Here is a 14,961-nt window from a genome sequence, read left to right as displayed (position 1 = left end):
GATGTTGATAGTGGTGGGGATGGGCCTGCTGATGGTGGTGCTGATGGTGGAACTGGGCAGTGCTGGTGGGTGTGATACTTGCACCGGTGAGGTGCTGGTAGTGACAGAGGAGGTGATGAAGGGTGATTACTGGTGAGGGTGCAGCATGACCTGGTAGTTTCCCTTCCAAATACCTGGGTTTCCACTTGGCTCCACTCTGCCACTTGCCATCCTGTGTGCCTGTTGGCAAATGAGCCAACCTTTCTTTGTCTCGGTTTTCTCGTCATAAAGTGGGCACACTCAAGTTGTCAGGCATTGTGAAGACTAAGTAAATTATTATTTGTAAAAATAAAATACAGCACAGCTTTGTTCTAACAAGCAAACTCTCACTTGTCCATAGAACCTGCTTGTTAAATAAAGTACCTGGTGCCGAGTGACGTCTTTGGGAAGGTGCCCATGGCTTCTGGGCTGCTGCTTTCTTCTTGATTCCCCTTTTCATGGTGGCAAGGAAGGCCATCCTCCCGTGCCCGCATGGCCAGGCCCACCCCCGGCCCTCCATGTGTTCTGAGTATAACAGGTGTGTGGTGAGCCAGAGTTCTGGCAGAGAGCAACATGAAAAAGACTCCCAGTAATTACAAAAATAACAAGGAGGGCTGCTTAGCGAGGTAGGCAGATGAGCACACCACTGCCAGAATGATAAATGGCGCCTGCAAATGTTAGGTCCCAGTGGGAGGATTGGAACATATGGGAGAAGCCGTGCTGGAAGCTGGGCACCATCGGTGAGTTTCTGAGCGGTTAAGGAAGGCCACTGGGTGCCAAGGTTTTTCTTCTCTCCTTTTTCCCCTCCTACTTCTAAACTCTTCAGTTCCCTTTTGTCCCTTTTGTTCTATTTTGGTCCTAAAAGCAGCCTTCATCTCTGAGGCCAGCCACGGAGTGTCCAAGGAAGTGAGGTCTGGGTGGTAATCCTAAAACAAACGGCCTCCCCGGTCTGTGAATTTCCCCTTTGAGCTCAATGCAGCATCCTTGGGAAAGAGGCAAATGAAGACAGTAAATCTCGCAAGGAATGTGGACTTGTTGAGTTCAGATCTGTGATGGGTGGGAGTGCAAAAAAATGAGCACCCAAAAGCCAACCAGCCAACCAGTGTGTGCGTGTTGGCACAGGAGCCAGCGGCTCTCCCTGCCAAACGCTATTTAGAAGGAGGAAGTGGCCTGTGGTAGGTTGATTGCAGGTCGCTGTTTCTGTGTCTGGGTCTGAATAGAGTTTGGAGACTGCGCCACCGTTGCTGGCGTGGCTCCGCCGCCCTGGGATTTCTCTGCAAGGATATTTTGGAATTCTTGTTCACCGCCCACACGGCTTTTCCTAGGACTCCCTTAGAAGAGGCTTCAGCATAAGGCGAGGTTTGTAATGTGGGGAATCTACAAGGTGCCCACTCCTTCGTAAACTTCCAGGATTCCTGGCTGAGCAAATGCATCGACTTCTCTAGAAATGCAAAGCGAGCCAAGGAAATAGGATGTGGAAGCAGACAGGCATGGCTTTGGCTGCTGGACTTCCCACCCCAGTAGCCATAGATGGTGAGAATTCTGAGTTACACTCCTTGGTCTGCAGAATGGGACTGTTAGGAGCAGCGATACCGGAGTATTGGTAAAAGATCAAATGAGCTCAAGACTTGATGATGCTAAGACGGTGTGGAGGACTTAGGGTTTATTTAAGGAAAGACACAAAAGCTCTCTTTGATGACTTTCTTGTCTGCACATGTGTACATGAATCCTTGATGCTTACCCTCACTATTGAATTAGTCCAGACTCTATTAGTGGCCAGGGACAGAAACCCAAAGCAACTTAGCTGCAAAAAAAAAAAAAAAAGTATATATATATACATGGGGATTTATTGATTTGTGAATCTGGATGTTTGGGGCCAGCCCACTGGGAGTAGTCACTTAAATGCCTGGCATCCTATAAATGGACATGGCCAGGCTTAGATGGACCCACTATGAATAAAGTCACACGCATGAAAGTGGACTGAAGCCCAGGGGATATTTTAAGTGCATTACTACATTGTTTAGCCTACTCCCCATCCTGTGAAGACGACTTTGAGCTCTGGCTTTGTAAGTGAATTAATTGAGATTCAGAGAGGTTAAGTATCTTGTCCAGGACCACAGAGCCAAGAATTGTCAGAGTCAGAATTCAAAGCTCAACTTAGTACGGGAACATCAGCTGAGTTCCTTACCAATACGATACACTGCTATTATTTTTTTAACCCTTTATTTTTTTTTGAAGATTTCTTTATTTATGCATACAAGAACTGGGATACATGACTCAGTCGGAGACTAGTTGTCTTTCCTTGAGAGGCAATGTAGCATGGACTAGGAAGCTGCCCTGGGCCAGACCCACCGCTCATGAGCTCTGTGGTCTTGGGCGAGGTAACCTCTCTGTGCCTCAGCCTCTGGGCCAGTTATAGGGCAATATCAGGGCTCACCTTGGAGGGTTGTTACAAAGATTAAACGAGCGAGTACACAAAGCATAGAAGGTGTCTGCAAATAGTAAATGGTGTATATTGATGGTGGAAAAATACCTAATAATAGATCGGAAAGGAAGACTCAGAAAGGAAATGAGGTCACTCAGTGTGGTTCCTCTTTTGATGTCCCGAGAGCGCCCCAGAAGGGCACAGCTAATCTGGGAAGTTGGAAAGTCCACCTGTCAGAGGCTCGTTGGCCACCAGCTGCCTGGCCGTGACATTGGGGAGAAGCCATTTGCAGCGGTCAGCCCCTGGCCCGCCCCCTCAGTCGGTCAGCTGCAGGGCTTGGCTCTGGGGGCCTCATGCCTGTCCTCTCAGCAAGACCAGACAGGCATGGTCTCTGACCAGGCACGCAGCACTTTGCTTCATCCTGCTCGCTTCCCTGGCCTGGCTGGTGCTACGCTGCTGAGCCCCACGCTTGCGCCCACACGCACCCTCTCAGCACTCCAAAGGTGTCGGTTTCCTGGTCTGGAACTGGCAGGAAAACCCTCCAATCCTCTGTGACTGCTCCTTGTAAGTGTGCAAGAGGGTGGCCTGTGACCCGGCTTTCCAATACCCAATGCCTTAGCTCCACCCCGGATTGTTGGACCTTCTTGCCTTCATGAAAACCTCACCTCTGCCAGGCTGCGAGAGAGTGTTTTGAGGGTCAGGTGCACATTCTCCAAAGCCCTGGGCTGGAGTGCACATCAGCGTGACCCCCTGAATGTTGGCCCTAATGGTTGAAGATGCCACACGAGGGATTCCGGACTCTGCCCACTTCTGTCCTTGAGAAAGCACAGCGCGTTTTGACTTCCTGCTTCAAAATCTGCTAGAGAGTCAAAGGCCCCTCGGGGATCCACTGATGAATTCCAGAGGGGGCATCAACATCATCCTATAATGATAAGGGGAATCTTGTGGGTTATGTGCAATTTTCTGGGATAACAGGAAAGTGTTCCGAGTGGTTCATGCATTAAAAATATAGGGGAAGAACCATCACCCACAGAAGAGCTTTGCTATGAAAAAGAGCCACAGGTGGTCAGCCCAGGGGGCTGAGATGAGGTGTCCCCATCACAGAGAAAGGCCAAATGGTGACCTCTTCAGGACTATCTCTCTTGGATGGCCCCTTTCCTCCTCCAGGGGGGACCCTCCCCCGTGTCCCAGTGACCAGCCACCTGGGGTCTGCTTTTGCTGTGGAGGTGCCTCCGCAGTGCCTGAAGGTTCAGTGCAAGGTATAGGGGCCAGACCTTCTCCAGACCTTGGGGTCTGGCCTTTGGCTGGCTTTGTCTTGTCTTCCTTTGCCTCTCATGGCGTTTAAACGCTTGAGGGGGAGTGACAGGTGGAGGCTGAAGAAGAGGAGGTGACTCACATGGAGTTCAGTCTGCTCAGAGCACTTGGATGAGCACAGTAGATCCAAAGCAGGCTTCCCTGGTCCTTAGCAACGGGACTCTGCCGCTCCCCTTCGCGGTACAGCTCTGCCATTCTAGATACAGGGCCCTCGACTCCAGTGGACCCACTCACCTCTCCTCTCCATGCCTCAGTTTTTGTTGTCTTTAATGCAATACATTTAACAGGGTGTTCTTTAGAGATGTAGAGAGGATAAACTGAGGTAACACTTGTGATGAGATTATTGTCTGGTATGCCATCAGCATCAAATAAATTATAGCAACTATGGTGATGATGATGACAATGACGATAAAGATGCTGATGAAGAAGTAGGATGTGGGAAACAAAGAGAGAGGGAGTAAAGAACTTGGCACAGGGATGGACACATTGATGCTCAGTAGCCAGATATTCCAATAATGGCAGGATGGATGGATGGATGGATGGATGGATGGATGGATGGATGGATGGATGGGTGTGTGTGTAGAGGGAGGGAAGGAGAGAAGGAGGGATGGAGGGGGGCTAGATGGATGGGTGGTTGGGTGGATGGGTGGAGAATGGTACATAATTGGCCAATTGGTCATGATGTGTCTGGATCAAACAAGGTCAAATTGGTTTTCCTCACTGGACTTCTCAGGCACAGCTCTACTCTATGATGCTAATAGTCATCATGTCTCCCCAAGAGAGACCGAGAGCAATCTGAGCTCCCCCCATGGATTTTTTTTTTTTTTTTACCATGAGTCATTGCATGGTGCTTCTGCACTGTGCAGAGCATGTTGAGGGAGCTGCCAATCCAGACCTTTAGTCCTTGAAGGGAAAAGTTATGTGTGGAGCTCAGGTGGCTTAGTCAGTTCCCAGGAAGAGGAGGGTGAGCATGGGGTGTGGATGAAAGACCCAGTTACTAGTCCTGGGTGCTATTTGTAGTGGTGTCTGTCCACGGATCCTGCAGGGACCTGCAGCATGGAAGGCAGAAGATATAGAGAGGGCAGAAAGTTAAAACCAGGGAGCAGGCGTCCCCCCTCCCCATTCTGAGAGCCCCCAGGGAATACTCATGTGCCTCCAGCAAGGTCAACAGATTCTCAAACTCAGTTGCCATTCATCCCCAGACAGGTCAGGGGTCAGTTCCTGAAGCACCGTTGATCTCGGCAGAGATGATGTGCGGGGCTGATATTCTTAGATTTGCTCATTCAGCCAGTCAGTCTGGCTTTCAGAGGAGAATCAGGTCAAGAAGCGCTTAATGAACCAAGAGGAGCGCCGTGCTGCTTGCACCACTGGGGCTTCAAGTTTCCAATGATAATCAGCAGCCTTCTCACTCCATAGACCTACTCGAATTTTCTTTGTGCATCTTCAGAACCATTTTTCGAGGTGGTGGTGTGACCCTGGGTCTTGGATTGTTTGGGTCACTCCCAATGCCAAATCACTGTCCCATAAACCTTTGGTTGAATTAGAAATCCTCTTATTTTGCTGCTGAAACTATTGTCTTCCATGTACGGAAGCCATCCCTATCCTTGCTCGCCCCTGCATCTGCATTTTGGCTTTGGAACATGCACGGAGGTACACGCTGGCAAGAGAAGGCTCATCACTGTGGCATTCACTTGCATTTTGTCACATTTATTTGACTTAACCAATTAGCTTAGTGGTTGAGTGGAGGAAGAGTGTGGATACCCCTGGATACCAGCTGATCTGAGCTGGCCCTGTCCTCCAACTTGTCACTCAGGTGTCTGCATTTATGTCACTTAAATCTCTAGATGACCTTCCAAGGCATGGTTACTGCTCATTTTCTTACTGTACAGATGACGCATCTGAGGCACAGAGAGGGTAAGTCGTTTGCACAAGAAGTCTCAACCAGCCATGGTGGACGTGGGGCTGTTCGTGTGGGCAGCATGGCTCTGTGTGGCTCTTGACGGCTCTGCTGGTGCTTGTGCAAGGAGGGAAACAGGGGTGGGAGAAGGAGTGTGGAGTGGCGAGGGCAGAGTAACCACACAGCAACGAAGTCCTGCCATCTTATAAGGGCATCAGAGCCTCTGCTCCCTGAAACCATCCATGAGAGTGTGGGGTGGCATCTCTCCCCAGGATGGGTGTTTCCTGGCTGGATTGGTCCTCCACTGAGGATGCAGATGAGGTGGCTGTAGCCTGGGCACCTAGTGGTGGATGGTCAGTTTATCCGTCCCACCGCGGTACAAGCTTTTCCTATGGAAGACCATGCTTGCCGCCACTGATGGGGTTATCCAGACTCCCCTCTTGTGGAAACTTGACTGTCCTCAGCACCAGGGCCACACGCAGCCCGGCATCCTGTGGGGTCTCACTTTGCGGCCAGTGATGCACTGGACAGGGTGGAGGGCTTGTCTGCTGCTGAGTGGAGTGACCCATTTTGGTTCAACTTGTTGCTCTAGAGTGTTCGTTCCTGGAGACCTAGCAGAGGTCAGAGCAAAGAACACATGCTTTGCTGCTCACCCTCGGACACGTCACTTCTCTCTGAGTCTCGTTTTTATCCTGCACACACCACAGGTGACTGTCAGGTACTTATTGAGCATCTTGTCTATGTCCAGCTTTTTGAGAATAAGGGAAAACAAAATGATGGTGCAGGAGGGAGAGGAGAGACTCTGGAAGCATCCCTGACCGTGACTCCCAGGCAGAGCTGTACCACTGGGGACAAATCCCTGCTGGTCTTTCAGGGGCTCCGACAAGTGGGTCCTGAGCACCGGCGTGGCAGGGAGCTGCCGGGAGGCCCCAGGGTGGGGCTGCAGGCTGAAGGATGGGTGGTCCACCAGCACTGGGGTGAGGGAGCAGGAAGCGTGGAGGCTTCCACAGAGACCTGTGTGGGGGTGCAGGTGCAACATTGAGGGGGCAGCTCTGGCATGGAGACAAGAAGGAGTGGAGAGCAATTTTCCATGGGCACAGAGAGACAGCTGGAGAAGATCATAAATCGACCAGCACCTTCTGAGCACCCCCAAAATGCCAGGATACCCACATATAACCTGTCATTCTGCAGCAACACTGTACCCCGGTGAGATGGAAAAAGTGCTGTCCATTTGGACAGAAGAGACAGGGCCCAGGACGGATACCCCTTCCCAGGTCAAACGTCTAACAGGGGGGCAGCCTGGATGCCATCCTAGCTTCTGCAACGCTGACACACAAACTTTTTGTTCTATGCCCAGAGGTCCCAGGACACTCCATGTGACCTTGGGGAGTCACGTCGCTCTCAATGATCTGGGGGCCCCGGCAGCCTCTCGGTGTTTTTGAACTTCTTCGAGCATTTGCCCAGGCACGAATTCTCTCAGTTCATTTTGGGGGAACCTCACGTGCCGTGCAGCCATTCCGCCGTCTGCTCGAATGAGTCCAGATCACAGGGGAGGGTGCCCTGAGTTCTGCCTGGGGTAACGGAGGAGGCTTTGTAGAGAATGTGACGGTTGACTTAGTCCAGCAAGATGGAACTAGAATGGAAGGGAGGGCGGGAGGAAAGGGCAGAGGAAAGGAAGAAATACGACAGGAAGGGAGGAAGAAAGAGCGGGAGGGAAGCAGAACAAAGGGGCGGGTAGGGAAGGGCAGCTCTGTCTTGCAAGCCTTGTGTGTGGAGACTTGGATTCATAAAGGAACGTGGCAAAGACAACGTGTGAGTGTGGTTTGCTCAACGGAGTGATTTGTAAAAGGAAGCATGGTGTTATTAGGATCTGCAAAGGTGGAGCAATATGGTGAGGCATGTTGTGTAATATCCTGAAATCTGTGGGGAATTCTCTGCCCCCCAATCTAGCCAGGAAATGGGGTGGTATAAACAGTTAAATGTTACATACAAATCTGCAGTATGAGATAACCCCTGTGAATTCAACGAGATAGAGTATCATGAATATTGTCAGTGAAATACTTCGTTTTATGCTTTTTTGTTTTGTTTCAGTGGTTGATGAATGGGCAACAATGTTTGGCTACTTTTCAGGTAACAGGGAACAAATGGTAGAGACAGTACAGGCCCATTCTCCTGATCTTGGGAGGAGACAGCTCCTTCCCCAGACTTCATGGACGGTTAGTAGAGGGAAATGTGCCCCAGAGATTCCAGATCAAGAGATATTTAGTTCTAAATTTTATGTGAGATGCTGCCATTTAAAATGTGCTGTTTTCACCCAATTTGGACATATCGCCACTATCATCATCATCACCATTAACATCACTATAACCAGCACCCCCACTATTACCACCATCACCCTCTTCAGCAGCAGCAGCTCTCAACTGGATTTGGTCCATGAGGCTGCAGTTGGTTCTGCTGGCCAATAGAATCCATCAGGTGGTAACTGGTCTCTAACTATTCCCTTCTCCCAACCACTACCCAAGACTTGTGTTTAAGTCCCCCTTTTTTCTCTTACATGGCTTTATTTATTTTTTTTTAAGATTTATTTATTTATTTATCTATTTATCTATTTATTTATTTATTTATACATGCACTGGGTACAGTCAGAAGCGCGGGAGGGTGAGAGAATTCACCAGAGCCAGAGCGGGGAGCAGAGCAGGCAGAAGGACCGAAGTACACTGCTGAGGGGAGCAGCGGGCGGCAGGAGGGGTCTGCGCGCCATGCGGGACCCTCCATGCGGGACCCTCCTCCAGTGGCCGGGGAGCAACTGGGGATCAAACCAGCGCTGCAGAGGCCGCGGGCAGCTTTGCAACCCAGCGCTCAACCGCTGCGCCACCGGGGAGGCCCTACATGGCTTTAAACTATGGGGGGATGCCATTCAAAATTCTAGTGGTGGACAGAGTCGTCCTCAGGTGAGCTCTGACGATCTGGGGAAGATACTACTATATCTGACAGCAGGAGAAGAAACACTTTAATCTAGAAAAGGAGAAGAGAAGCTTATAACTAAGAAGGGGGTATCAGCAGGGAAGGTGGAGGAAGATGGGGGAGAGATGAGGTTGAATAATCAAAAGCTGGCTAAGAAAACAGGCACCCCTTGATGGAAATCCCTAACATGGGGAGGATCGACAGATGCCACCAGGCAGTGGAGGGAAGGGCACGAAGCAAGTGGCAATGCACAATGGGACAAGAAAGGGGGGCATATTTGCCATTGGACTGTAGTCTGACTTCCAGAGGTTTGGATAAGAGAGGTTCTAAATGAGGGGTCAACCAGCCTTTTAGCCACACTGGCCCATTGATCCTTGAACTAAGAATGAGTTTTACACTTTCAAATGATTGGGAAAAAAAAAACAACAACAGCAACAAAAACTCAGAAGATTAGGTGGCAGGTGAAAATTACAGGAAATTCAGGTTTCAGTGTTGCCTGCTGTAAATGCTTTCATGTGGCAGCATCGGAGTTCTGAGTAGTTGCAACTGGAAGCCTAAAGCCCACAGCACCTAAAATATTCATCACCTGCCCGTTGACAGAAAAAGTTTGCCACCCCCTGTGTCTCCCAGCCAATTCATACTGATGTGGTTGTCTTTGCAGGCCTATCTATGTATTTCTGCCTTTGCCAGAACTTTCTCCACTGTTCCTTTACCTTAATCTTTTATTCTACATTTATGCTACATACCCTGCATTTTCTAAGTTCTCGCAATATACCATGAACTGAATTCTGTGCACTGGACATTGGGTAGCTAACCAGATACCATGAGCCATGCACACCTGGAGCTGGGTGCAGAGAGGCACAGTATGGCCCCAAGGAGAGTAAAGGACCTTAACACCAGGCACTTCCCATTTGAGAAAACAGGACCCATATTAGGTTTTGCTATTTTGATAGTTATTTCCTCTTATTTTGTATTAGCTCATAAAGTAATTGGAGCTGGATTTGGAATTAGGATGCTTTCAATTCATATAATTTCACACACTTAATTACTATAATCATAAGTGTCAATATTATATCATCTAACAGAAAACTCAGAAACAATATGAGTAGCAATAGTTAGAATTAGAGGTGGTAGGGTAGGAAGAAAAACACACATATATGCAAACCTTGGAAATCAACTAACTAGGTGAACAAAGCTGGTACTGAGCTTCCTGGTAGTCAAAGCGAAAAGGGTAACAAGACAGCTTTTATTTTCAGAGAGGGGGAGAAAAGATATTCATTCAGGAGCAACCAAAATTGTGTATAACAGAGTTCTTAAGAAGAAAAGAGGAAACAGCTTCTTTCAGAGGATATAACTAAATCTCCACATACCTCAGATGCAATAAATTTCTCCTTTCTCTCTGAATGAAATCATCAGATTCTTTCATAAAAATGATGTGCATTTATATATTCATAAATATATAATATCATGAATATGTATGTGTATTCATAAATGTACTATATATACTATCATGAATATGTATATGTATCCATAAATATAATGATCCTTTGTATTGACGTAACTCAGCGGTTTCCAGAATACTCCCACGGTTTCACTCATGGGGAAGGTTTCGGTGGAGAGTGAGTTAGATGTTGTTTCCTCTGTACTGTTTTCAGGAGCTAAGACTCTGAGATGTGTGGATTTCTGACCTTCTTGTTACGGAGTTAAATTCCCTGCCTCCTGGTGCAGGAGTCTTTCTCTGAAGGGAATTTGCTCTGACCCAGGCCTCACCAAGTAAGGGCTCGCTCTCACCCAAGGAAGCTGTCTCATGGCGAGGCTGCTGTTCTCACTGGTTACTTCTCAGAAGCCAGCGTTGGAAATCATAGCCCAAAGCTAAAGTTAGAAACATATCATGCTGGTAAGTAGCAGGGGTCAGCTCGCAGCTGTTCCTGGAGCTTTCTGGTTGGAACGACAGGCCACTTTGATATGTGAGAATCAATTACCGAGAAACCTTGTCAAGATGGCCAAAATTCAGCCTTAAATAATTGAATTCTCTGCCAAACGCTGTCCGCTATCGTTATCTAGAAATGTAATTATGCAGCTAAATCAAGCAACTAAAATTAGTGTAGTGTAAAAACACCTTGGCCATCTGAAAGTGGAGGGATCGACATTTGGATTTAGAAAAAGCCAATAGTTGAATATGTTTTGCGGTGTCAGAAACTCTCCCGGTTTCGACAGAATCTTTACCCTGGTCCTGCTAAGAGGAGGAGGTGGGGCCTGGACCCAGGGGCTTGGCATGAGGGTGTCAGATGAGGGACTCTGCCTCATCACTCTCAGAATCCTGCACCTCTGGGCACTGCCAAGCCCCTGCTCTCCTGGGGTGCAGGGTGGAAGGGGTCATTTGAATGTTATCTGTGCCTCCCTTTGAAAGCCAGAGCATCTGCTCCACCACCGGGAGAACAGCACCCGTGTGATAAGAAGAGTGAAGTGTCTCTTGTGTCTGACACATCATGTTTGTCGCCAAGGATGTCCGTTGTCACACATCCCAAGAGGCAGGATCTGTTATTCTCTCAGATCATGAAGAAACTGAGGTTCAGAGACACTAAGTAGCTTGTTCAAACTCACAGTTAGGACATGGGGCACCCGAGTCAGTGTAATTCCTATTCACGTGACCCCAGGGAACCTGACCTATTACCAGTCACATAGCAGTCACTGGGGATTTTTAAATGCCAGAAAGATTTCAAACACTGACTCAAATGCATCCCTCATCTACACCTTCCGGGCAGTTTAGCTATGTCTTTAAACTCCGGGCTGGGGGAGGCACCCCTTATTAATATATACCCTATTAACACGGAGCAAAGACGAGCTCAAAGACAAGAATGCCTTTTAGAAACACCCAAAATGACACACGTGAAGTTCTGCTCCGGAAGAAACACAGCAAGGCTGGGTGCGGGCAGCCTGCTTAGGACGTGTCTGCAGCCTGCACTGCCTCTCACAAGCCTAGGACTCCCTAGGACTCCCAGCCAGCTTACAACTAGCCGAACCTCGCTCCTCATGTGTTCCAGAAAGCTGATATTATTTCCTTCTCGGGAGAGTGCGGAGAATGTAATGACGTAACGTGTAAATAATTTAGCTCTGCCTTCTCTGCGCATAGCTCACAGTGCAAATATTAACTGGTAGTATCACTCTATTCTTTGCCCAGATTGCCCCATTGTAATGAAAATGAGAGAGAGAGAGATTGAGAGAGAGAGAGAGAGAGAGAGAGAGAGAGAGAGATTAGATTATCTTTAGTTTCCTTTTGAGCACTACAAAAGACGGCCCACATTAACCTACCTGAGCTTTAACTAATCATCTTATCAATTGCTATTTCTCAGCTTTTTCTCTCTCAGAATTCCAGGCCGACTTTGTTCCTGCCTTTTACCCAGATCCTTTAAGAGCTCAAGTTTCATAGCCTCTCTCCCTCTGTCTCCCTCCACCCCCCACGGCCCCCCTCCTCCTCCCTCTGTCACCTCTCCTCTCTCCTAGTGCTTTTTTCTCTCTCTCTCTTCACCCCCTTTTCATCCACCCCTTCCCCCCTCCCTCGCCCCACCCCTACCCCCCAGAACTAAATTAATGAAGAGTATTTGGTCAGTCGTGTTAGGCAAGCAGTTCCCGAAATAGCACCTTCCATTTTGGTAGCTCCAACTTTGCAGCTGCTCTGTCTCTTTCGTCTGGGAAGAAAACTTTCACATTAAGAGTTGCTGATACGCATTTTCTTCCTTTCCCCACTTGGAGCTGATGAGCGCTGGGCTCCTGACAGCAGCGATTTGGCTCTCAGCTTCAGAGTTGGGAAGAAGTTGGGTCTGTGGGTTTGCCCCTAATTCACCGTTGATGTGCTGAGCTGCAGGGGAAGCCCGCCTCCACCCAGAGCATGCTGTCTTCTCAAGGGGTCCTCCTGCATTCCTACGGCGTGCCCATGATCCTGCCCGCAGCCCCCTACTTCCCCGGACTGATCCAGGTAACTCAAGTCTCTGCCAGCCAGCAACTTAACTCCACAGCGCTCAGAGTAATAATTGGAATTTTTATGGTTGAGAAAGCAAACACTTTTAATACAGGAAAAAGCCCTCGTGCCGTTCGTGGGAAGACAGTAGGAAATCAAAAAGATGGAGCACCCTATCTGGCTATTGACATCTCTCATGGCTGAATAAATGGTGTAGTTGAGTTATATTTGCTTGTATTGATCGGAACGCTGTTTAACATTCATGCCGTTGCTTCAGGAGGTTGACCACGGGCAAAGGATTTGCTCTCCTTCCCAGCTTTCTGAGGGACTCGGTCTCCCGGAGCAGATCATGAGGCGAAGTAACTTATCACGAGGTGACGTGGTTGAGAGCTTTAACCCAGGAAATAGAAGGAGCATGAAATGAGCATTCATGCTCACGTTCTCCTTTACCTGGGTTGTCTGTTTTCATAGAAGGTCCCCCCTCCACCTGGTCGAGTGTTGCCACCCAGCAAGCAGGAGCCTGCTGTGGATGGTTCATTGGTGAAGTTCAGAGATCGTTCTGGAAGCCCCCACCAGCGGTTTACATCTTGATGATGGCCAGAAAGGGGAGGGTTGGAAGTGACTTGGTTTCACTTCTCAGGCTATTCGTTCTGGGCAGGGAAGATCATCGTTGAATAAGGTGATCAGGACCTTTGACCCCTGATTCCGTTGGTCTTTTTATTTACTTGGCTTCTGGATGTCTCTGTGGAAAGCTGACATCCACTAGTGATAGGATTTCAATGTCATGGGAAACCCAGATATTTTGTTATTTGTTGTTTGCTTTTAGTTTGTTTGTTGGGGAATCACCATCCCAGTGGGGATAAATTCCGTATCTGGTTTCTCCAAGAAAGGAAAGACTAAATGCACCTTCCAGCCTCTCCTCACTTCTGCATTCTTGTGCCCCCTCCCCGATAGGTTAACGTTTGTTCTATAAGCCCAGAGCTTATGCATGAAAACATCTGGGGAGGGCCAAACACCTTCCTCCTCTTCTGAATGCTATGGCTACTTTTTGTCAACTGTGAGAAGCTGGGCCATAGGGGCCATTCAGGGGCGATTCCAAATAATAATAAAACATTCTGTCATCCTGGATTTATGGCCACCTCTCAGGCTGCAGGCTTCTTCTGTACTATACGTGAGAAGTAAATGGACTGGTGGGGGAACAGCCCCTGACAACATGGAAATTGTCCTGGCGTTCCTGGCGTCAGCAGGCCATATGGTGCGCGTGGAATTGCAGTAGGACTTGATGGCAAATGGGGAGGTGACAGGCCTTTTGCTTCTGTTGGAAACTTGGGGTGAAGGTCAGCCGATGGAGTTTTGTCAGACCCTCTGCCGCCCCATCCGATAAATAATTACAAGCAAATCGTGCCCTTCACTCTATGCTGATTGATGCTGAAATTGCTTTTGAAAGTTCTCATAAGTTCCTGTTATAGATTAAGTGCCGGTCTAGGAAAAATAACGGCCCCCACTGAATGGGTGAATGTAATCAGGCTTAATGGACTCGAGAGCTTGTTGGGAATTAAATAACTATCGATTTGCTGGAATGTTGCTGTCATTACGAAATGCCACTCTGGACGTATTACCCCAGTGATAGATGAGAAGACACACGGGCCAGCTGAGAAATTGGGGAGGCCCTATTTCTTCCTCCTTTCGCTGAGCATTCAAGAAATACATCCAGTTATTTTCGGAAGGAATGAGTGATTTTACTTGCAAATGTTAGTCTGATCATACTTTGTTTTCCCAAGTGACACCTCTGGTAACTAGTTACCCATCAGTTAGGAAATCAGTGCAGCGGGAGCCGTAGACCAGCTGCTGTGACAGACTTCATCTTCTCCCCCACCCCCATGGAACACACTGGAATGCTGTGGACAGGGAGAGCTGGGCTTTATTTCTGGTTTGCTGAGACATGTTATTTATCCTTTAGCATCAAGAAACTCAAATCACCCCATTGCAGCAATATTTGCAAGGAGAGGAAAGGTAACTCACACACACACACACACACACACACACACACACACCCCTTTCAGCTGGCGCTGACACCAGCCACTCTTCACCCCAACAGACTACATCAGCTGACTTACCAGGTCCTTGACCTTGTGGGTTTCTTTCCAGCTCTTCAAGATGCAGGATCTTTCCTGTAGCAAATGAAGGTGCCAGCACCACCTTAATAATGTCATCAGAAAGACATTAAAGTGATCCAAGGTAGAGTCTGTGCTCCATCCTCAGTGGCAAGCTCCCTGGCACTGGAGACTCCCAGCCAGAACTATGGTGGCCAGTTGGCAGGATTATTTTGCCAGAGTTTGAGATTCTTCTCAAGGTCTGTCAACCCTAAGAGATAGCTAGAAGTGG

At 48.5% G+C, this 14,961-nt stretch overlaps 1 protein-coding gene across 1 annotated transcript in view; it reads left to right on the top strand.

Moving 5' to 3' along the window:
* Positions 1-13,167, top strand: part of LOC119241953 (uncharacterized) — a 1,281,278-nt gene extending 1,268,111 nt beyond the window's left edge. The window contains exons 12-13 of the mRNA XM_037507637.2: positions 12,484-12,594; positions 13,048-13,167. Coding sequence (XP_037363534.2) covers positions 12,484-12,594; positions 13,048-13,167 — 231 coding nt within the window. The remainder of the gene's footprint in view (positions 1-12,483; positions 12,595-13,047) is intronic.
* The last annotated feature ends 1,794 nt before the right edge of the window (positions 13,168-14,961 follow it).

Source organism: Talpa occidentalis, unplaced genomic scaffold (genome assembly GCF_014898055.3).
Source record: "Talpa occidentalis isolate TD23 unplaced genomic scaffold, MPIMG_talOcc4v2.1 talOcc4.12, whole genome shotgun sequence".
In the NCBI taxonomy this organism is placed as follows: Eukaryota; Metazoa; Chordata; class Mammalia; order Eulipotyphla; family Talpidae; genus Talpa; species Talpa occidentalis.
This window is presented reverse-complemented; position numbering and strand designations above follow the sequence as displayed.